Raw genomic sequence first — 21,292 nt, forward strand, 5'->3', positions numbered from 1 at the left:
CTTCCCCCCTGCAGTGCAGGGATTGCTGACCCACCTCAACAGGTGATACCACATGGTGTAGCAAGCCCAGCTCCTCTCTCCAGGCCTCCGTGTCAAGACCTCAATAAATGAAGCAGGTACCTGCCTTAATCTCTGGTCACATTATCTGTCCCCAAAGCTACATCCTACTGTACTAACTTGCCTGGGCACTAGACCTATCATTCCCCCCCACAATTACCTTGCATCACACTGCTGCTTTTTGTCATCTCACTCGCCTACTGAGTGCAAGCTGCCTTTATATCTCCCACAGCAGCCCTGGTTCTCAGCTGTATGCCCTGGGAGGTAAATCAGGCACAGGTGAGACTGAACTCAAAACAGCCTTGCAGAGCATTTTTACCTTGCAACAGTTTCCATGATGCTGTTTGTTTGGTTTTTAGCTTTCATTCATTTTGGACAATGAACCTGACTGCTCTGTTTCAGTTTCACTCAGAACTAGTGAATCTGTGTTTGGATGACACACGCTGCTGGGGAAGGAAAAAGCCAAACAAGCTGTTTTTCATTAAAATGTAAAAAGACCCTCAAACTATTAAACAACACAAAATGAAAATACACATTGATATTTCTTATGCCTTAAATACTAATTCAGTCTGTGACTGAACAATTGACCAGTACATATTGTAACTGCTCCACACTTCTGTGCTGGTTAGCAATCCACCTGTGGAAAGGAATGTTGCTGATTGACTCAGGACCCAGTTACCTCAGAGACATCCTTTCTTCTGTCAACCACTTGTCTGGGCATGAATAATATGGGTTATAAGATGCATCTCCTTCTCCAGGGTTTCTTTTCACTTGAGCTCTGGAATGCTAAGCTCTCTGGTTCTTGGTGGGTTTTGAGGGGAACTTTTTTTTTGGCAGGGGGGAATATTTAAAGTTATAGCTCTACAGCAATTGTATATCAGAGATATAGGCTACAGCTACATTGGCAAGATTTTGTGCAAATACTTTTAACGCAAGAGTTTTTGTGTTAAAGTATTTGCACAAGAGAGTGTCTACACTGGCATGTGCATTTGCGCAAGAGCTGTGCTTTTGCGCAAAAGCATCTGTGCCAGTGTAGATGCTCTCTTGCGCAAGAAAGCTCCGATGGCCATTTTAACCATAGGGCTTTCTTGCGCAAGAAATTCATGTTGCCTGTCTACACTGGCCTCTTGTGCAAGAACACTTGCGCAAGAGGGCTTATTCGTGAGCAGGAGCGTCATAGTTCTTGCGCAAGAAGCACTGATTTCTTACATTAGAACGTCAGTGTTCTTGCGCAAGAACTCGCGGCCAGTGTAGACAGGCGGCAAGTTTTTGTGCAAAAGCAGGTGCTTTTGTGCAAAATCTTGCCAATGTAGGCACAGCCATAGTGTATATGCCCTTAATTGGAGAAACAGTCTTTGCTTTTACTCTGAGCTATATGACTTGATCCATATACTATAGCATTGGGGCCCTTTATAATTAGTAGTAATATTTTGTTAGTACTTGAAATTGAGCCATGCCTAACTTCTTCTTATGTACATCTTTTTTAGTTCTGTGCCAATGACCCTGAAGTGTTTGTCCAGGCTGCTTTGCTGGCTCAGGATTATTGTGATGCCATAGACCTGAATTTGGGTTGCCCTCAGATGATTGCAAAGAGAGGTATGTGCAAACCTGAGCTCTGAAAGAACAAAGTAGTGACACATTTCACATCAAAACTTACCTTATGGCAGTCCAGCATCCTGAGGGACAAATGCTACCTTGATGTGCCTGATAATTCTGTTGAAATCAGCAAAATTACACCCATTTTAACTAGGGATGTCAATATGTAATCAACTGCACGATTAACTGATAAATCTTGGCTTATGGTTAATCTTGTTGACTACACACACTTCCCCCTCTTGCTGCCTCTGGGGGGAGGCAGGAGCTGGTTCCAGTAAGGAGTTGGCTTTAAGCCAGCTCCCCACGAGCACCAGATTTGCCTCCCCCCCTTCCGGACTACTGCTTCTGATAGAGAGGCAGGAGCGCCCAGGGTGAAGGGGGCAGGCTGGAGCCAATACACAAGGGAAGCCGGCTTTCAAACAGGCTGCCCATGTGTATCAGCTCTCATGGACCCATCTGCCCCCTCCCTTGCTGCCTCCTACAGAAGCAGTGAGGAGGGGCAGGCTTAAAAGCCTCCCACACACTATCAGAGGCAGCAGCCCATCTGTGGGGGATTCAAGCTCCCTGCAGACAGAGGCTGCTACAACATTCCACAGAGCAGCCTCTGGCCATAGTGAGCCTGGGTGCACGGACAGAGGCTGCCATGGACCAACCTCTGTCCACGGGAAGTTCAGACCCCCATGGACAGGGGCTTCTGCTGCCCCACGCTGCTGTCTCCGTATCAGAGGGAACAGTGTATTGTGATAGGCAGCCTGTTTGTGCGGGAAGCTGGTTTTTAAACTGGCTAACCTGGTAGACCAGCTCCCACTTGCCCCTCCCCTCCCCCCTCCACTACTCCCTGTTTCATACAGAGGCAGCAGTGTGGGGTGGCTGGGGGCTCCCTGGCAGTGGGGCTGGGATCACACTAGCTGCCAACCCCACCCCCGGGGACTGTCGAATAGGCTTGTAACTGCTAAGATTTCATGCAGTTACACAACTATTCAACTACACAATATCGAACATCCTAAATTTTAGTTAGGACTGGGTCTGGTACCTTGTAAGTAAGTGAAGATAAAAGTAGTTGCTTGAAGAGTAGTTCTACGACGCACTGCTGGGTAGCTCTTGTGTGCAGGATGTCCATTCAAAAAGTGTCATTTTAAGTCTCTAAAGGGCTTCAATAAAATCTACAACCATCAGAAACTATAATTGTTTATTTTCATTATTCAGTCAGACGTCTTAAGACTTCCTTTAAAATAATCTCTTGCAAGCCAACATTTAGGGTCTCCTGTGTCCCTAGCACACATCTATGGGTATGTCTATACAGCAACATTATTTTGAAATAACTTAGTCAGTGTCTACACAGCAGGCAGTTTTTCCAAAATAATGTCAAAGTATTGTCAAGCTGCAAGACTTCTTACTCCAACTCTTATATCCTTCATTGTATGAGGAGTAAGGGAAGTTGGAGGAAAAGTGCTCTATTTCAAAATAAATGCTGTGTAGACGCTCCCAATTTTGAAATAAGCTACGCAATTGACATAGCTCAATTTGTGTAGCTTATTTTGAGTAAAGCTTCGCTGTGTAGACACACCCATAAAGAGCTTATTCATATTAACTTCTAAGAAAATGAAAGAGTTGCCAAAGGATTAAGGCGATTGCAAGGGGTCTCTCTGTGGGGAAGATGATCCAGATACCAGAAATTCTGGGTTAGGCCAGGGCATATTAATTGGAAAGAAGAGGGAGGAACCAAAAGTTTGCTAATCATATTCCTCAGTTTAGTTTCCTGGGCACAAGTTGTTTTTAAAGATTAATAGGAACTGCACATTGGCACCCAGAGACAATAGGCGTTCAATTCTGCCAGCCTTAAATCCAGAGTACATTTTTACATACCAGTTCTAAACCACTGCAAATAGTACTTTGACCTGTCAATACAGGCAGTCCCCAACTTACGCGGATCCGACTTACGTCGGATCCGCACTTACGAACGGGGCTTTCTCGCCCCGGAGGTCGAGGTGGCGGATTGCTACCTGCGAGCTCCGGGGCGAGAAAGCCCCGTTCGTAAGCTGCTCCGGTGCCCCTGGTCTGCTGGAGACCGTCTCCAGCAGACCAGGGGCACCGGGCGGGTTCCCGCGCTTCTAAGGCTTTGCCAGAGCAAAGCCTCAGAAGCGCGGGGAACCGCCGCTGCTGCCGCTTCAGTCCCGGTGCCTGTGGTCTGCTGGGGACCGTCCCCAGCAGACCACAGGCACCCGGACAGAAGCTGCAGCCGCGGCGGGGTCCCGCGCCTCTGAGACTTTGCCAGAGCAAAGCCTCAGAGGCGCGGCACCCCGCTGCCACTGCGGCTCTGCTCCCCGTGTCCCTGGTCTGCTGGGGGGGGGGGAAGCGCAGCTAGTGTGCCCCCCCCCCCAGCAGACCAGGCTTTTGTTTTGGACCCTGGGGCAGAGCAGCTGGGGCGCTGCCGATTGGTCCTGCAGCGCCGCTCTGGGCACTACTGGACCAACCCAGCAGCACCCCAGCTGCTCTGCCCCAGGTCCTGATTCAGCCGCTGCTGGTCAGTTTCAGCAGCGGCTGAATCAGGACGCCTGGGGCAGAGCAGATGGGGTGCTGCTGGGTTGGTCCAGTAGCACCGAGGAGCGGCGCTACTGGAGCAACCCAGCAGCACCCCAGCTGCTCTGCCCCAGGCGTCCCCAAGTCAGCTTCTGCTGAAACTGAGCAGCGCTGACTACAGGAAGCCCGAGGCAGAGTTGCTCTGCCCCGGGCTTCCTGGAATCAGCTGCTGATCAGTTTCAGCAGCAGCTGACTTGGGGACGCCTGGGGTTCTTAAGTTGATTCTGTATGTAAGTCAGAACTGGTGGTCAGTTTCAGCAGCGGCTGAATCTGGACGCCAGTTCCGACTTACATACAGATTCAACTTAAGAACAAACCTACAGTCCCTATCTTGTACGTAACCCGGGGACTGCCTGTACATTGGTCAGCCTGGGGGAGCACTTGAGCGAGTAGGCTGTGGGGTTTCATTGTTTATCCTGTAAATCTGGGCTATCCTGGGAAGCAGATTGAGCTAGCCCTTCCACTTTAGGTAGAAGAGTGGAATTCTGTATTTCTCTGTGGGGAGCAGGAATGTGGCTAGTGCCTCTGTATCTCTGTGTATGTGTGTAAAACAAAATCCTTTAGGATCATCTTTTTGTCTGTCTGTGCCAGCCCGTAATGTGATATTTTGATCTAGGTCATTACGGAGCATTCCTGCAAGAGGAGTGGGCTCTTCTCCAGAAAATGAGTAAGTCTCCAAAAGAAGTTGGGCTATAGGGGAAATGTAGTGGGCATTTCATTGTTTAGTCTTATTTTATTTTTTATTCTGGTAGCCCCACAATATACTGGTTGCTGATCATACATACAAAAAAGACATGCGCTATTTTGACTATCTTGAACAGAACTTCTACTTTGCCATGATTAATTGGATGATAATTTTTCATTACCATCCTGATAGAGCTGAGTCTTGAGAAGATGATGGTGACTTTATTGGTCAGCTCAAAAGGACTTTCCATGTCTGCGGGGGAGCAGGGAGAAACACAAAAGCATTTGTGGAATCAGTGGATAAATGGGAGCTCAAGGCTGGCATTGCTGGTAGAGTAGAATGAACAGGAGTTGATATGATAAGAGTAAAGAGTGAATAATAAGGAAATGAGAGCTTTTAAGGGCCTCGAAAGTAAGGAATATGAGGACTTGGGACAGGAAGCATTAACTATCTGCACACCCCTGACTAAAACTTGGCTGCTCTGAGAGGGCAGGGGGATCTCGCTTCTGCTGCTCCAAGGTGTGGGTTGGCCTGGGGCCCTGCTGTGCTGCTTCCAGACTTCTGCTCTGGGGCAGCACCCAGGACCAGCTGTGTGAGGCCACTCTAACAGCGGCCAGTGAAGCTGGCCCCTGGACCACCTCAGCTACTCCACCAGTCCTGAGGTCAACTGCCCTGACCATGGCAGAAGTGACAGAAGTCCCAGAAACATGGCCTCCGTGACCTCCATGACACTCACAGCCTGGCTACGTCTACATTGGCAACATTTAGCGCAAAAGCAGATGCTTTTGCGCAACATCTTGCCGCCTGTCTACACATGTCCATTTGCGCAAGAACACTGACGTTCTAATGTATGAAATCAGTGCTTCTTGTGCAAATACTCTGATGCTCCTGCTCAAGGATAAGTCCTCTTGCACAAGTGTTCTTGCGCAAGAGGTCAGTGTAGACAGGTAACATCAATTGCTTGCACAAGACAGCCCGATGGCTAAAATGACCATCGGAGCTTTCTTGCACAAGAGCGCGTCTACACTGGCACGGAGGCTTTTGCGCAAAAGCACATGCCAGTATAGACACTCTTACTCAAATACTCTAATGCAAAAACTCTTGCGTTTAGAGTATTTGCGCTAAATCTTGCCAGTGTAGACGTAGCCCCTAGGTATAACTGATAAGTTGTGGCAGGAGTGCTGGCTCTGTAGGCCATTCTGCAGCACAGATCTTCGGGGGAACAGATTCTCTTCAAAGCGTTGTGCAATCCACTTACCTGACTTTTCAATTCTTCCCCAGTTTTGCTCGCTCATGAGAAGCTCTCTGTTCCCATCACATGCAAAATCCGCGTCTTCCCAGAAATTGACAAGACAGTGAAATATGCACAGTTGCTGGAAAAGGCTGGCTGCCAGGTAAGGAGGCAGCTGCTTCCTCTAATATTGCAAACTAGGTTTGTCGGGGGCAGGTGAGCAAAGCCCACAGGTAAGTGCTGAATGTGCGGTACTGGGAGATGGGTTGGAAATGGGGGGGACTACGGCCTATAATGGCAAGGAGAAAGGAGGGTCAGGGCACAACAGGGAGGCAAGATCAAATCAGTATCTTAGATGCCTATATACAAATGCGAGAAGTATGGGTAATAAGCAGGAAGAACTGGAATTGCTAACCAATAAATACAACTATGATATCATTGGTATTACAGAAACCTGGTGGGATGGGACGCACGATTGGAATGTTGGTATGGAAGGGTATGGCTTGCTCAGGAAGGACAGACAGGGAAAAAAGGGAGGAGGGGTTGCCTTGTATATTAAAAATGTACACACTTGGACTGAAGTGGAGATGAATGTAGGAGATAGCTGTGTAGAGAGTCTCTGGGTTAAGCTAAAAGGGGTAAAAAACGAGGGTGATATCATGCTAGGAGTCTACTACAGGCCACCTAGCCAGGTGGAAGAGGTGGATGAGGCCTTTTTTAAACAATTAACAAAACTATCCAAAGCCCAAGATTTGGTGGTGATGGGGGACTTCAACTATCCAGACATATGTTGGGAAACTAACACAGCGAGGCACAGGCTATCCAATAAGTTTCTGGACTGCATTGGAGACAACTTTCTGTTTCAGAAGGTTGAAAAAGCTACCAGAGGAGAAGCTGTTCTGGATTTGGTTTTAACAAATAGGGAGGAACTAGTTGAGAACTTGAAAGTGGAAGACAGTATAGGGGACAGTGATCACGAAATAATAGAGTTCATGATCTTAAGGAAAGGTAGAAGGGAGACCAGCACAATTGAGGTAATGGATTTCAGGAAGGCAGATTTTGATAAGCTCAGAGAACTTGTAGGTAAGGTCCCATGGGAAGCAAGACTGAAGGGAAAAACAACTGAGGAGAGTTGGAAGTATTTCAAAGGGACGTTGTTAAGGGCCCAAAAGCAAACAATTCCGCTGTGTAGGAAAGATAGAAAATATGGCAAAAGACCAGCTTGGCTTAACAAGGAGATCTTGCATGATCTCAAAATAAAAAAGGAGTCATATAAAAAATGGAAACTAGGACAACTAACAAAGGAGGAATATAGGCAAGCAACACGGGAATGCAGGGGCAAGATTAGAAAGGCAAAGGCACAAAATGAGATCAAATTAGCTACAGGCATAAAGGGAAACAAGAAGACCTTTTATAAATACATTAAAAGCAAGAGGAAGACCAAGGACAGGGTAGGCCCACTGCTTAGTGAGGAGGGAGAAGCAGTAACAGGAAACTTGGAAATGGCGGAGATGCTCAATGACTTCTTTGTTTCGGTCTTCACCGAGAAGTCTGGAGGTGTGCCTAACGTAGTGAATACTAGCAGAGAGAGGGTAAGTTTAGAAGATAGGATACACAAAGAACAAGTTAAAAATCACTTAGGAAAGTTAGATGTCAGCAAGTCACCAGGTCCTGATGAAATGCATCCCAGGATACTCAAGGAGCTGATAGAGGAGGTATCTGAGCCTTTAGCTATGATCTTTGAAAAATCATGGCAGACAGGGGAGATTCCAGAAGACTGGAAAAGGGCAAATATTGTGCCCATCTATAAAAAGGGGAATAAGAACAACCCAGGAAACTACAGACCAGTCAGTTTAACGTCTGTCCCAGGGAAGATAATGGAGCAGGTAATTAAGGAAATCATATGCAAACACTTGGAAGGTAATAAAGTGATAGGGAATAGCCAGCATGGGTTTGTGAAGAACAAGTCATGCCAAACTAATCTGATAGCTTTCTTTGATAAGATAACGAGCCTTGTGGATAAGGGAGAAGCGGTGGATGTCATATACCTAGACTTTAGTAAGGCATTTGATACAGTCTCGCATGATATTCTTATTGATAAACTAGGCAAATATAACTTAGATAGGGCCACGATAAGGTGGGTGCATAATTGGCTGGATAACCGTAGTCAGAGAGTGGTTGTTAACGGTTCTAAATCCTGCTGGAAAGGGATAACAAGTGGAGTTCCTCAAGGGTCTGTTTTGGGACCCATACTGTTCAATATCTTCATCAATGATGTAGATATTGGGATAGAGAGTACGCTTATTAAGTTTGCAGATGATACCAAACTGGGTGGGGTTGCGACTTCTTTGGAGGATAGGGACATAATTCAGAATGACCTTAGCAAGTTAGAGAAATGGTCAGAGGTAAACAGGATGAGGTTTAATAAAGAGAAATGCAAAGTGCTCCACTTAGGAAGGAACAATCAGTTCCATACATACAAGATGGGAAGCGACTGTCTAGGAAGGAGCATGGCGGAAAGGGATCTAGGGGTCATAGTGGACCACAAGTTGAATATGAGTCAACAGTGTGATGCTGTTGCAAAAAAAGCAAATATGATTCTAGGTTGTATCAACAGGTGTGTTGTAAGCAAAACTCGTGAAGTCATTCTGCCGCTCTACTCTGCACTAGTTAGGCCTCAGCTGGAGTACTGTGTCCAGTTCTGGGCGCCACATTTCAAGAAAGATGTGGAGAAATTGGAAAGGGTGCAGAGAAGAGCGACAAGAATGATTAAAGGTTTAGAGAACATGACCTATGAAGCCAGGCTTCATGAACTGGGCTTGTTTAGTTTGGAAAAAAGAAGATTAAGGGGGGACATGATAGCAGCTTTCAAATATCTAAAAGGGTGTCACAAGGAGGAAGGAGAAAATTTGTTCCTCTTGGTTTCTGAGGACAGGACAAGGAGTAATGGGCTTAAAGTGCAGCAGGGGAGGTTTAGATTGGACATTAGGAAAAAATTCCTAACTGTCAGGGTGGTCAAATATTGGAATAAATTGCCAAGGGAGGTGGTGGAATCTCCCTCTCTGGAGATATTTAAGAACAGGTTAGATAGACATCTGTCAGGGATGGTGTAGACGGAGCTTGATCCTGCCTTGAGGGCGGGGGGCTGGACTCGATGACCTCTCGAGGTCCCTTCCAGTCCTATGATTCTATGATTCTATAAATATCTTTGCATAGCACTGTCATCCAAAGAGCTCTGTTTTGTGGAAACTGCTAAGTTATGGATGGAGAAAGTGAGACGGTCATACACAGCAGAATCAGCATTAGAACTGGAGTCTTCTAACTTAGCATGCCCTGCTCTAACCATTGCACCATGCTGCCTCCTTCACTGGAGTGAGAATTCTAATCTAGGTGCAACACAGTAGATGGCAACATGAAAGAGTGAAATCAATGTGTCTGCAAAAGTGACAAGGAGTCCTGTGGCACCTTATGGACTAACTGAAGTGTTGGAGCATAAGCTTTCGTGGGCAAAGACCCACTTCGTCAGCTGCAATGTGTCTGTGAAGGGACACGTCATAGCGGACACAGCCAGTAACAAATGGGAAATGCAATGGAGAGTTTCCTAGGATTTAACACAAATGAAATTGGGCAGGACCATGAAAAACAAGAGCTGGTGGCCTGGTATTATGCCGATAAGAAGCAGGTTTAGCCATGCTTGGTACTTGTTCCAAAGTGAATAGCAAGGCAATACCAGAACTGAGCAAACAGGGACACTTCAGCTGGGCGAGGCAGCTTTGGGAGTTCTGTGGCAGCCCTGTCATGCATGAGCAGAGGGGGGAATTTCTTGGTGATGTTTTTTTGTTTCTAATGGTTCATTGAAAATTAAGTGTAACTTTGCATCCTAGCTACTGACTGTCCATGGCCGTACTAAGGAGCAGAAGGGACCTCTTGCTGGGGTGGCGTCCTGGGAGCATATCAAGGCTGTGAGGTAAGTGCCTCTATACAGATAGCTGCATGGGTGTGCCTAGTCCCCTTAACTCTATAACCAAGGGGGAGACAAGCTGCTGACTAAACACCTTGGCTGTGTCTACATTGGCATGATTTTACGCAAAAAACATGCTGCCTGTCTACACTGGCGGGGAGTTCTTGTGCAAGAACACTGACGTTCTAATGTGTGAAATCAGTGCTTCTTGCGCAAGAACTATGATGCTCCTGCTCAGGAAAAAGTCCTCTTGTGCAACTCTTCTTGTGCAAGAGGCCAGTGTAGACAGGCAACATGAATTTCTTGCGCAAGAAAGCCCTATGGTTAAAATGGCCATCGGAGCTTTCTTGCGCAAGAGAGCGTTTACACTGGCACAGATGCTCTTGCTCAAAAGCACATGCCAGTGTAGACGCTCTCTTGCGCAAATACTTTAATGCAAAAACTCTTGCGTTAAAAGTATTTGCGCAAAATCTTGCCAATGTAGACATAGCCCTTAATTGTGAGGCTTGGACCTGAAATATGCAGGGGCATCAAAGGGGAAACAGACTTGTGGCAGCATTAGACGTTTCTGATTCATTCAGCACATTGTGGGCCGCTTGGTTTCTGTTTTGTGTTGTGTATGATTGTTCTCGTCACTTGTGCAGGAAGGCTGTGAGCATTCCTGTGTTTGCAAATGGAAACATCCAGTACCTCCGAGATGTGGACGAGTGCATGCAGAAGACAGGAGTGCACGGTGTCATGAGTGCAGGTACAGAGAGCAAGTGTTCTTCTAATCTAGAACATCTTTCTGAATCCCCTTCATGTGCTAACACGCATCCTAGCTATTAGACACCAAAGCCAGACTCTAGTCTGGCTGGTTGCCTGGCCGTGGCCTAAGGCAGTGTTTCCCACACTGTGTTGCATGGACCCCTGGGGTTCCGTGAAGTGAAAATAAGGGTTCCACGAGAAAATTCCATTACAAGAACATTTTATGATTTAAAAAAAAATAATTAATATTATGTGATTTTTGTTTTTTAATACGTGCAATTAAACTAAATGTTGCTCTCATGACTTTGTTTATCATTTGTTTATTATTACCCTTACTTATTGGGGGCTACTTTTTCAGCTCCATATATTAGACTTATTAGGGGTTCCACAAAATTCTTTTGAGTTTAAAGGGGTTCCGTGGCCAACTAAAATTGGGAAACACTGGTCTAAGGCTGTTCATCTGCATCTCTCTCATACTGACATCTCTTCTTCACACCAGGAATCACTGTATAATAATGCTCCTGGGGGCTTCTGCGAGCCTGAGTCTGCAGAAAACGGCCCCACCCCTCACAGAAGTCCTGAGTTTCCCTGCAGAAACTAACACGAAGCAAAGGGAAGTTGTGAGGGACAGGCAGTTGACCCTGGGCATAATTTGGGGGGTGATCAATGCCCAAACAGAAGTGATACATGGGAGGTACATGGGGTAACCTACCGCCCTCCTCCTCTAGCCCCCCCCTCCATTTCTAGAAGTGCAAAGCTGGGCAGCTTCTGCTGAGAGTCTGCAGCTAAATGCTGCCTCCTGGCTCATAGTATTAGTTGTTCGTCCCTTCTGTGTGCTGGGAACCTTCCTCTTTCTGCACTATGAGAGCTAGTGGTGGGGCTGGCTTGGGAGGAAGTGGCGGGGGGGGGGATGAGGGGAAGAGGCAGTAGGGAAGGAAACGGGTGGAATAGGGCAGGGGGAGTAGAATTTAGGAGTGGGGGAAGAGGTAGAGAAGGGTGGAGACGAAAGGGGAATGGGGAGTCGCAGGGGGAAGTGGGAGCCCAGCATGTGGCGCCCCCCTCAACAGCAGATGAGACTCCCCCTTAAGCAAACCCATCAAACCCTCCCCCAGACACCTAGACCCATTCAATACGGCCCACACACACAGCCCCTCAACCCCTCTGGTCCACAAGCAGCTGCACTGTGACCTCACTCCCCAGCACCCATCTCCGCACACCCACACTCCCTCGTCTGAGCCCCAACCACCTACATCCAGATCCTCTGCAGTGTCCCATTGCCCCTGAACCCCTCAGTGAGCCCTTTTTATCCAGCTCACCTACTGACCCCACTCACCCCCAGATTGCCCCACACAGAGCCCGCTCACCCCACACCTGGATCCCCCCACAATTGGCTCCCACTAGCCTGAGCCTGCCCACCCATAGAGGAGCAGAGCCCTGACGTGTGTCTGGGACAGGCCCAGCCCTTGTACTGTGTCAGGGTCGGGTACAGCATCACTGTCAAGTCCCTGTACTGGGCAAGACGATGGCTTCCGGGTGAGCTTGCTCCTCAGTGCAGCCTGTGTTCTACACAGCCACACTGGAGTCACATGTAGTTATTGACCAATAACAGAATGTTATTGCAGAATTGTAAAGTATTGTATTCATTTCTTGGCCCAGAATTGTGGAAAAAAGGAAACTGGAAATAAAACCAGTGGTCACTGAAAGCTACCTGTGCAGGTGGCAAAGGCCTGTTGTTTCGGGGCTGCAACGCAGAAGCAGGGCTCCCCTGCCAGGCCGGCGTTGAGCACAAATAAATCATGAAAACTTGGAGACAGTGCAGAAAAGAGCCAAATGGTCTTTGAGGGCTGCAGAGAATACCATACATTGAGAGACTTATATCTTCATATCAGGCCTGGCTATCATCCTGGGTGCTGCTTTAGCCAAATACAAGTATTGGGCTCAACCAAGGGTAACTGGGTAAAATGTAAGGGCTATGACATACAGGAGGTCAGAGTGATTGAGCTCATGGTCCGTCCGGGCTAGGTGGCCAGGCCACAGCTGGTCCAGCTCACGGACACAAGAGATTATGCCTCCTGCTCTACTCAGACATGACTTTTTTCTAATTCCTCTGTCATTCCCCAGAGGGCAATCTTCATAATCCAGCTCTGTTTGAGGGACGAAACCCTGTGGTATGGGAGATGACTGAGGAGTACCTGGAGATAGTGTGCCAGTATCCTTGCCCACTGTCTTATGTCCGAGCTCATCTCTTCAAGCTCTGGCATCACACGTGAGTATCTCCTCAGTGCTTTTGTGGTTTGAGAGGGCACCCCTGCATGACGAGTAGCTTGCGTGCTTGAAGCAGGCTGATCAACCTTACTGGTGTTAGAGTAGCTTCTCTTGGCTCTGCAAGGAGACAAAGATGTTTGTGAGGCCTTAACTGTCACAGGCATCCTGGGAAACTGAGTCTCTCGCTTTCGGCATTGGGAGAAGCCACTGGCCGTGCCTTCGGTCTGGGTGCCAGCATACATAATTAGCAGAGTGCAAGCTCTGAGCGTAGCTATACAGCCAAGGCTCAGACAGGCCTAGTAACACAAGTTAGGCCTTCAGGCTTAGCTTGTGTAAAGGAGCATGAATCACAGCAGTCACATGCTGACCTACTTTCAGAACTACATCAGAGCAGCTAGGATTTGAAGGATGAAACAGCTAAATGCTTGTCAATCGGCAAATAAAGGCTATAAAAAACGCTTGTAACTGGATGTTGAGGATTTGTCTCAGGCTGCAGGTTTACCAGGAGCTTCGTGACGAACTGGCAAAAGTGAAGACACTCGAGGGCATTGCAGATGTCAACAGGGAACTGAAGCTACGATGTCAGGTACCACCATGGGCCTTAACTGCAGGAGTAACATTGACACTGACCCTACCTGCTAGTGTCACAGGCACTTGATCTGCATTCAGTGTGTCTTAGAGCTTTGTAACCTACCAGTATCACAGCTGGTTTGCTAACTGTCATACTCGCCTCTCCCTTCCAGTTTCTTTCCTTAGTGTTGAGCGCTGCTGTGTTGATATCATAGCTTTATTTGAGAGTGGGTTGTTTCACGTGTAACTGCCAGGCAGCGTCTACACTGGCATGATTTTGCGCAACTACTTTTAACGGAAAAGTTTTTCCGTTAAAAGTATTTGCACAAGAGAGCGTCTCTACTGGCATGTGCCTTTGAGCAACATCCGTGCCAGTGTAGGCGCTCTCTTGCGCAAGAAAGCTCCGATGGCCACTTTAGCCATCGGGCTTTCTTGCACAAGAAATTAATGTTGCTGTCTACACTGGCCTCTTGCGCAAGAATACTTGTGCAAAAGGGCTTATCCCTGAGCAGGAGTGTCAGAGTATTTGCGCAAGAAGCACTGATTTTGTACATTACAAAGTCAGGGTTCGTGCGCAAATACTCGCAGCCAGTGTAGACAGGCGGCGAGATTTTGCACAAAAGCGGCCGCTTTTGCGCAAAATCATGCCAGTCTAGACGCAGCCCTTGTATTTGTAAATGTCATTTAATTTTTGTGCTCTTGGGGCGTAGTGATAGAACAGGTTTAATTGGTTGTAACTGTGTCCTGCAGGAAGAAATAGCTAATCAGAAAGAAGGAGAGAAGCCAAAGGGAGGATTGCCTTTCTTCCATTGGATCTGTCAGCCGTACATCAGGCCAGGGTGAGTGGCCTACTCTAGCACTGCCTCCAGGAGGACTTACTGGACAGAATGGACATGTTCTTCCCTCTTAGACTACACGGGTACGTCTAAACTACATGCCTCCGTCGACGGAGGCATGTAGATTAGCCAGCTCGGCAGAGGGAAATGAAGCCGCGATTAAAATAATCGCGGCTTCATTTAAATTTAAATGGCTGCCCCGCTCTGTTTACCTGTTCCGATCAAGAAAGGCTTCTTTGTCGGCGCGTCGCGTCCAGACTGCCCCGATCTGCCGACAAACAGCTGATCGGCAGAGCGGGACAGCCATTTAAATTTAAATGAAGCCGCGATTATTTTAATCGCGGCTTCATTTCCCTCTGCCGATCTGGCTAATCTACATGCCTCCGTCGACGGAGGCATGTAGTCTAGACACACCCCACATGTCCAGTTTTCATGCCCTAAACAATTAAGTTTTTTAAAAAAAGACCAGCTCATTTTTAAAACTTCCTTATCTGTTTCAATTAGATATTATAGGGGGGAGTAATTTATAAAAAAATATTTTCCCCTTTTGGTTCCCTCCTCATATTTATTGGCTACATCTAGAAAGTGAGACTTAGAATAAGGACATGCCCATGAAGCAGGTATTGCTGTGTGAATGCAGCACATTGTCATCCACTGCAGAATAGAGACAAGGATTGAATGCCCTTTATATCAGAGATGATTGTGTGTTTTACGAGATCTTTTTAAACTGTTAACACAGCCTACCTGGCGAGAAACCCGGGGTTGCAGGAAAGGACTGCCTGACAGAGTTCCAGAACAAACATTTACCATGGGAACAAAAAGCTTTTTGTGGGACTGACAAATTCAACTGCCTGTCCCACACTGGGCACTCCTGTCCTGCTTTCTGCTTTAATAGCAACCTCAGAACTCTGAGCCATTCTTATTTGAGCTTTTCTTCTATGCTTTCAACAGCTCCGTCTCCTAAAAGATGCATTTTGACAAGGTGTCTGTAAAAGTATTGCTGGTAAAGGAACACACAGTGGTCCCCTTTTGTTAACTTACAATGCTGTTGAACCATTTCAGGCCAAGGGAGATGTGCAAGGAAAATGGAACCAGTGGGAGTGAAGGAGGCATACGAGGAAAACGAGCCCTGGAGGATGAGGATGATGGAAACGCTGATACGCTCTCAAAGAATAAACAAAAGAAAAAACTGAGAAATCCAAATAAATGCTTTGATCCATCTTTGAAACGTAAGAGAACCTGTCCCCATCCTGTTCTGCACAAGGAAGGGGGAAGGCGGCTAGTGTCACCTTTTACTTCAAAACCACCACCTATTTCTCCTCATTATGCAACTGGGGAACATTTCCTACGATTATAATAGAAAGCTGCTGGAGCAACCTTGGGAACAGGACACTTAGTCTAAGTGGAATTGACCAGGAAGGGAGAATTCATTATGAAAGGGGCAGATGGTCACCATTTCACAGTGAAATCAGGTCTTTCTTCTGGAAGCATTTTGCAGATGTTGTGACAGCAGCAACCATTGGTGTGTGCAGTTGAAATCCAGTGTCTGTTGTCAACACTTCCCTTCTTCCCCTTTCCCCAACTTGTTTTAGAACTTTCTCAAGCAGATTTATTGGGACTGATGGTTCCAGGTTTAGTCTTATCTCAGAGAATTTTTTTTAAAACTACAGAAAAATCTCTTAATCCCGTTTGAATATTTTTTTTCTGTGGGTAAAATAGTGCTCCTAAACAATTCATCTTCTGACTGCAAATGTTGGTCAACTTGAAGCACTGAATTTGCTGGTCTCTCCTGGATGTCATTCACTGGCTGGGATACTCATATGCCTTTTTTTTTCTTTTTTCCAGCTAAATATGCAAAATGTGATCATTGTGGAAACCCAAAGGTAGGTCCATCCCTTTTCAAGTGTCCAGTAATGGGTGCTGTTTCAACTGATTCAAAGCAAACACTGTATCTGCTTCTCAGGTATAGGCCATTGTGCTAATTAAGCAAGTGATTATGTCAGCTGAGGTGAAGGGGTAAAGATGACATAACTAGATTATTCTGGATACTTGCTCTCTCTTCTTCCTACAAAGAGCAGTCCTGGCTTTTTGCCTGCTTGTCAGAAATTTTGAATTGCTAAATCAGCTGAGAGATTGTTATATTATTAAGTATTAGTTTCCCCAGGCACACTTGTAAGCAAATCCCTAATCAACTGAACTTTTACTAATTGCAGTATGGGACCTCTGCTGTTTGCTAGGTAACAAAGCTCATATTTATTGTGGGTATTTTTGTAGCTCTCGGTAAGGATTAAGCATCTGAGTGAGTCTCTTAATAGATATACAAGACAGATTATTTCAAACTTCTCAATGATGGAGTACAGAAAAGCAGCTGGTCTGCAGTGACTGCGGGAAATTAAAAGGAAAAAACACTAATGAAAGGAAAGGTATACATCAGGGCTACGTCTAGACTACATCCCCTTTTCGTAAAAGGGATGTAAATTAGACGTATCGCAATTGCTAATGAAGCGGGGATTTAAAGCTCCCCCGCTTCATTAGCATAAAAATGGCTGCTGCTTTTTTCCCCCACACGGAGCTTTGTCGGAAAAAAGTGCCAGTCTAGACGCTGATCTTGCGGAAAATAAAGCCTTTTCCGAAAGATCCCTTATCCCTCTTGAAATAAGGGATAAGGGATCTTTCGGAAAAGGCTTTATTTTCCGCAAGATCAGTGTCTAGACAGGCGCTTTTTTCCGACAAAGCTCCGTGGAGAAAAAAAGCGGCAGCCATTTTTATGCTAATGAAGCGGGGGAGCTTTAAATCCCCGCTTCATTAGCAATTGCGATACGTCTAATTTACATCCCTTTTACGAAAAGGGGATGTAGTCTAGACGTAGCCCAGATGTAAATGAGAATTTCAGACTATGTCAGTGCCTAGTGGTAGCACAGACAGACTTGGAGGATTTTGATCTGTGCTCTTAATTAGAAAAAAAAAATTAACCTCCTTCAGTTCTAACAGTTCTACTAATGAAAAAGCAATTGTGGAATATCAGATCAAATCCAGCCTTCATCACTGGGAAAGCTTATTAATAGTGTTGTCAAACAATTAAAAAAATCAATTGCGATTAATTGCAAGAATAAAAAAACGAATCCCAATTTTAATCACACTGTTAAGCAGTAACAGAACACTAGTTTCAATAAGGATGAAAGCAAAGGACTCCACGTAGGGAGGAACAATCAGTTCCACACATACAAACTGGGAAAGGACTGTCCAGGAAGGGGTGCTGCAGAAAGGGCTCTAGAATTCACATTGGACTATAAACTAAATATGAGTCAACAGTATGACACTGCTGCAAAAAAGCGAATATCGTTGTAGGATACATTAACAGGAGTGTTGTTAGCAAGACACTTCTCGTGTTAGTAAACTGGAATGTGGGACCTGGTCCCTCTGAAGGGGTCTGAGCCCCTGCCTTTGGTGCTTCATGGGACTCAGCATTTGTGGATGCTCAGACCCATTGTGGCGGCAGTTGAGAACCAGCACTCTTGGTGCATGCACCAGGCACTTGTGCGGCGCATGGGGTGAGCCATTGAGGATAGGCACGCTGCACACAGAGCACTAACTGTTGTTGTCCAGTGTTTACCCCTTTGTGGTGTATTCTCATTCAGCTGAGCCAATCTTGCCTTACAGGCAGCAACCAGCTATATCATTACAGCAGAGGTGCCTGGGTTCTACTTTTGGCTGTGTCAGTGGTCCACTAGAAAATGCATGACACCTCCTCTGCCTCAGTTTCCCCATCTGTCAGTGATCTACCTTTGAGATGAGATAATGGGGAATGCACGAGAGATGAGTAGCACATCCCAGAATTTGCAGTGCAAACCCATGTTAACTACAACTGCCTCAGGGCCCAGGGTTACAAAACCCAATGGCGCCAATTTTTCATAGAATTACAAAATTAATCGATCAAAAACCCAAACAAACCCCATTTCAGTAGTGGCACTCTTGTGGCACGTGGGTGTGGTATGCTTGTCTCAGTAGTGAGGTTCAAATGGCTAAAAAAACAGGCCCTGATATGATCAGGCACAGAGCCTTGCACTCTTAGGCTATGTCTACACTCACTCGCGGCTTCTTGCGCAAGTACAGCCGTTCTTGCGCAAGAATCTGCAGAGCGTCCACACTGCCCACCTGCTCTTGCGCAAGTAAATTTACAGTACGGCGTGGTAAGAGGGCAAGAACTATGCTCCTTTTTGACAGGTGTAAGCCCTCTTGCGCAAGAGGGTAGTGTGGACGCTCAGCAGGGATTTCTTGCGCAAGAAAGCCCTATGGCTAAAATGGCCACCAGAGCTTTCTTGCGCAAGAAAGCGTACACACTGCCATGGGAGCTCTTGCGCAAAAGCACAGCTTGCACGTGACAGTGTGGACGTTTTCTTGCGCAAGATGTTCTTGCGCAAGAAGCCTGCAGTGTAGACATAGCCTTAATGCTGCCCTCTTTTCTCTGCCCCATAGTTGCAGATGTCGCGGGCACTAGTTGCAGCTGGGAGACAGATTCTAATGTCAGCTTGTTGCTAAGACAAAAACGTGTGTTTGGGCAGACTCAGTGGCACAGGTGCTCTGTGTCTGTCCTACACAAATACTGAGCCTACGCCAGAGACGCTGTAAAAAAACATCACCACCCCCTTTTTACAAACAGGGTTCTAGAAAATGGTGCATTTTCATTTCCTCATTAACATCCTCCCATGCCACCCACTCTCCTAGTACACCCCCGAGCAAACAGGACCTATGCACTGTGCCTGACAGCATATAGACCTCAGCATACTGATGTGCACAAGCCCCTCAAGGTACATACACCTCTTGGTTTTGATGTGTCACAGCAGTGGGCAAGGACAACTCAGATCAAACAAGGAGATCAGCCGCCCCCCCACACTCTGAGTTCCTCCTCTCTCAGTTCTGTCAGGGCCCTGCACTGCAAACTGATCCCAGATACCTTATTGCTCACCTGCAGCGTTGCCAAGTAATGTTTCCATTATTCTCATAGTAATGCCAAACAGAGCGTGTCTGCCGTCAGCTTTCCTGCAGCTACGGCCCCGTGGCAAGTTCTTGGGAGGGGGAAGAGTTAAGGTGGAGCTGGCCATATCTTACTGCTTCATTTTCAATTTCAGAAAGGTGCCATGTGGAAACAGCATGTGGTACAACAAAGTAACCTGAATGCCACACTGACGTCCAAACAAAAACACACACACTTTAGGACAAGAGCACCTTTGTCACTTCTGCTGTGCCATCAGATAGAAATGCTTTTCCTCAAAAGCCTGTAGCACAACGGCCCCCTAACACTGAAAGCCAGAAGAGCTGTACAGCTACTAATGCTACCCCATACGTGTTCATCGTCCCTTCCTGTGCAGTCTGTCATGCTTGAGCTGCAAATAAGCCAAGCACCACCTCCAAGCCCCGAGCAGTTACTCAGCAGGCAGCTCTGCGTCCATGTGGTTTAGCAGCAGTCCAGAGTCCAGCACTGGTTGCAGGAACCCAGACAAGGCAGCAGGCTGCAGCACTGCAGTGGTGCTTCCCATAAGCAGCTCTGGGGAGATTACTTTGCCCTGACTTAATTGGTGTCTGTCTGTTTCCAGGGTAACAAGTGCGTGTTTAATCTGTGCCGAGGCTGCTGTAAGAAAAGAGCATTTAAAGAGACTGCAGATTGTCCAGGCAAGTATAGCCCACCATGCCATCCTGGTCTTCAGAGCCACTAGGCCCGCAGAAAAACAAAGTGTCCAAGCCAAAATGAGTGATTAATGCATACAGAAGAACTAGGATAAAGTAATGGTTTTGGTTACAGCATTGCAATAGTTTTAGAAATACTAGTTTACAAGCCTGAGTGGCCTAGCTTTTATGGAACAGTTTACCAAGCACTGGCCACTAACATAACACCAGCAGCTTCTCTGCCGCTTGGCATGCCTGGGCACAGCATCTCCAAGCTGAAAGCATAATACACATTCCTCAGCTTCCCCAAGGCAGTGGCCCACTCTGCTCCTCACTGCCCAGGTACGTCCAGCTCAATGCATTATGTTTCCCCCTCTTTCTGGGGCAGGTCACGGATTACTTTTTAAAACCAAATATGAAAAGTCCCTTCTGTGGAAAAGCAGCCAGATGGAGCTACCGAAGATTGAAAGGCCACAGACAGGTGATATGGAGGGAACTGACACTGTACGATGAGCCTTCAAATTGGATTCTACTGGATCTGCTTCCCTGTCTCTGTGCCTTGGCCAAAGAAGCTGCCATTTCCAGAACACCATCAGCAGCCTGGCGTAGTTCCACAGGCTGGTTCTAAGGTCTGGACACGTTTTATTTAAGGAAAAGCTGCTTACTCAGGGAAATCTCCTGCCTTTGAATAAAAGGATGCATCTAAAGTTCTCACCATCTTTGAAAGGACTTGGCCAGAGCTGCTGGCCTGAAAATGCTGCACTGGGGGAAGGAGGGTGATGTACTAAGGCCATGAACAGTCTGTTGTGCATTAACTCTTCATGTGCTGTTTTAAAAGCAGGGACTAAATTTGCTATTAAACAGCCTGCGGGAGTGTTAAACTGCTATTTCTTCTGGAGCACAGGCTGGTCTGTACCTCATTGCAGCTGACGGAAATGGCATTTTCAGTATTAACTAGTTACAATAAGGGCTCAAGGCCCTGCTGGAACAGGCGGTGCGAGGGTGCTTGGCTCTGTACTTACCCAGTCAAAAAAGTGAGCCTCTGACACACAAAGGCTGTGTCTAGACTGCACCCCTTTTCTGGAAAAGGGATGCAGATG

The 21,292-nt window shown here is 46.7% G+C and overlaps 1 protein-coding gene across 3 annotated transcripts in view; it reads left to right on the plus strand.

Moving 5' to 3' along the window:
• DUS1L (dihydrouridine synthase 1 like) overlaps window positions 1-21,079 on the plus strand; it is a 26,415-nt gene extending 5,336 nt beyond the window's left edge. For all 3 annotated transcript variants that reach the window (XM_075904237.2, XM_075904238.2, XM_089771856.1), the window contains 12 exons: window positions 1,545-1,653; window positions 4,850-4,900; window positions 6,200-6,312; window positions 10,034-10,116; window positions 10,755-10,858; window positions 12,979-13,123; window positions 13,612-13,708; window positions 14,443-14,531; window positions 15,591-15,757; window positions 16,374-16,411; window positions 20,123-20,198; window positions 20,581-21,079. In XM_075904237.2, the coding sequence (XP_075760352.1) occupies window positions 1,545-1,653; window positions 4,850-4,900; window positions 6,200-6,312; window positions 10,034-10,116; window positions 10,755-10,858; window positions 12,979-13,123; window positions 13,612-13,708; window positions 14,443-14,531; window positions 15,591-15,757; window positions 16,374-16,411; window positions 20,123-20,198; window positions 20,581-20,705 (1,197 nt within the window). In that variant the 3' untranslated portion in view covers window positions 20,706-21,079. The remainder of the gene's footprint in view (window positions 1-1,544; window positions 1,654-4,849; window positions 4,901-6,199; window positions 6,313-10,033; window positions 10,117-10,754; window positions 10,859-12,978; window positions 13,124-13,611; window positions 13,709-14,442; window positions 14,532-15,590; window positions 15,758-16,373; window positions 16,412-20,122; window positions 20,199-20,580) is intronic.
• The last annotated feature ends 213 nt before the right edge of the window (window positions 21,080-21,292 follow it).

This window comes from Pelodiscus sinensis, chromosome 20 (genome assembly GCF_052426305.1).
Source record: "Pelodiscus sinensis isolate ZL-2025 chromosome 20, ASM5242630v1, whole genome shotgun sequence".
In the NCBI taxonomy this organism is placed as follows: domain Eukaryota; kingdom Metazoa; phylum Chordata; order Testudines; family Trionychidae; genus Pelodiscus; species Pelodiscus sinensis.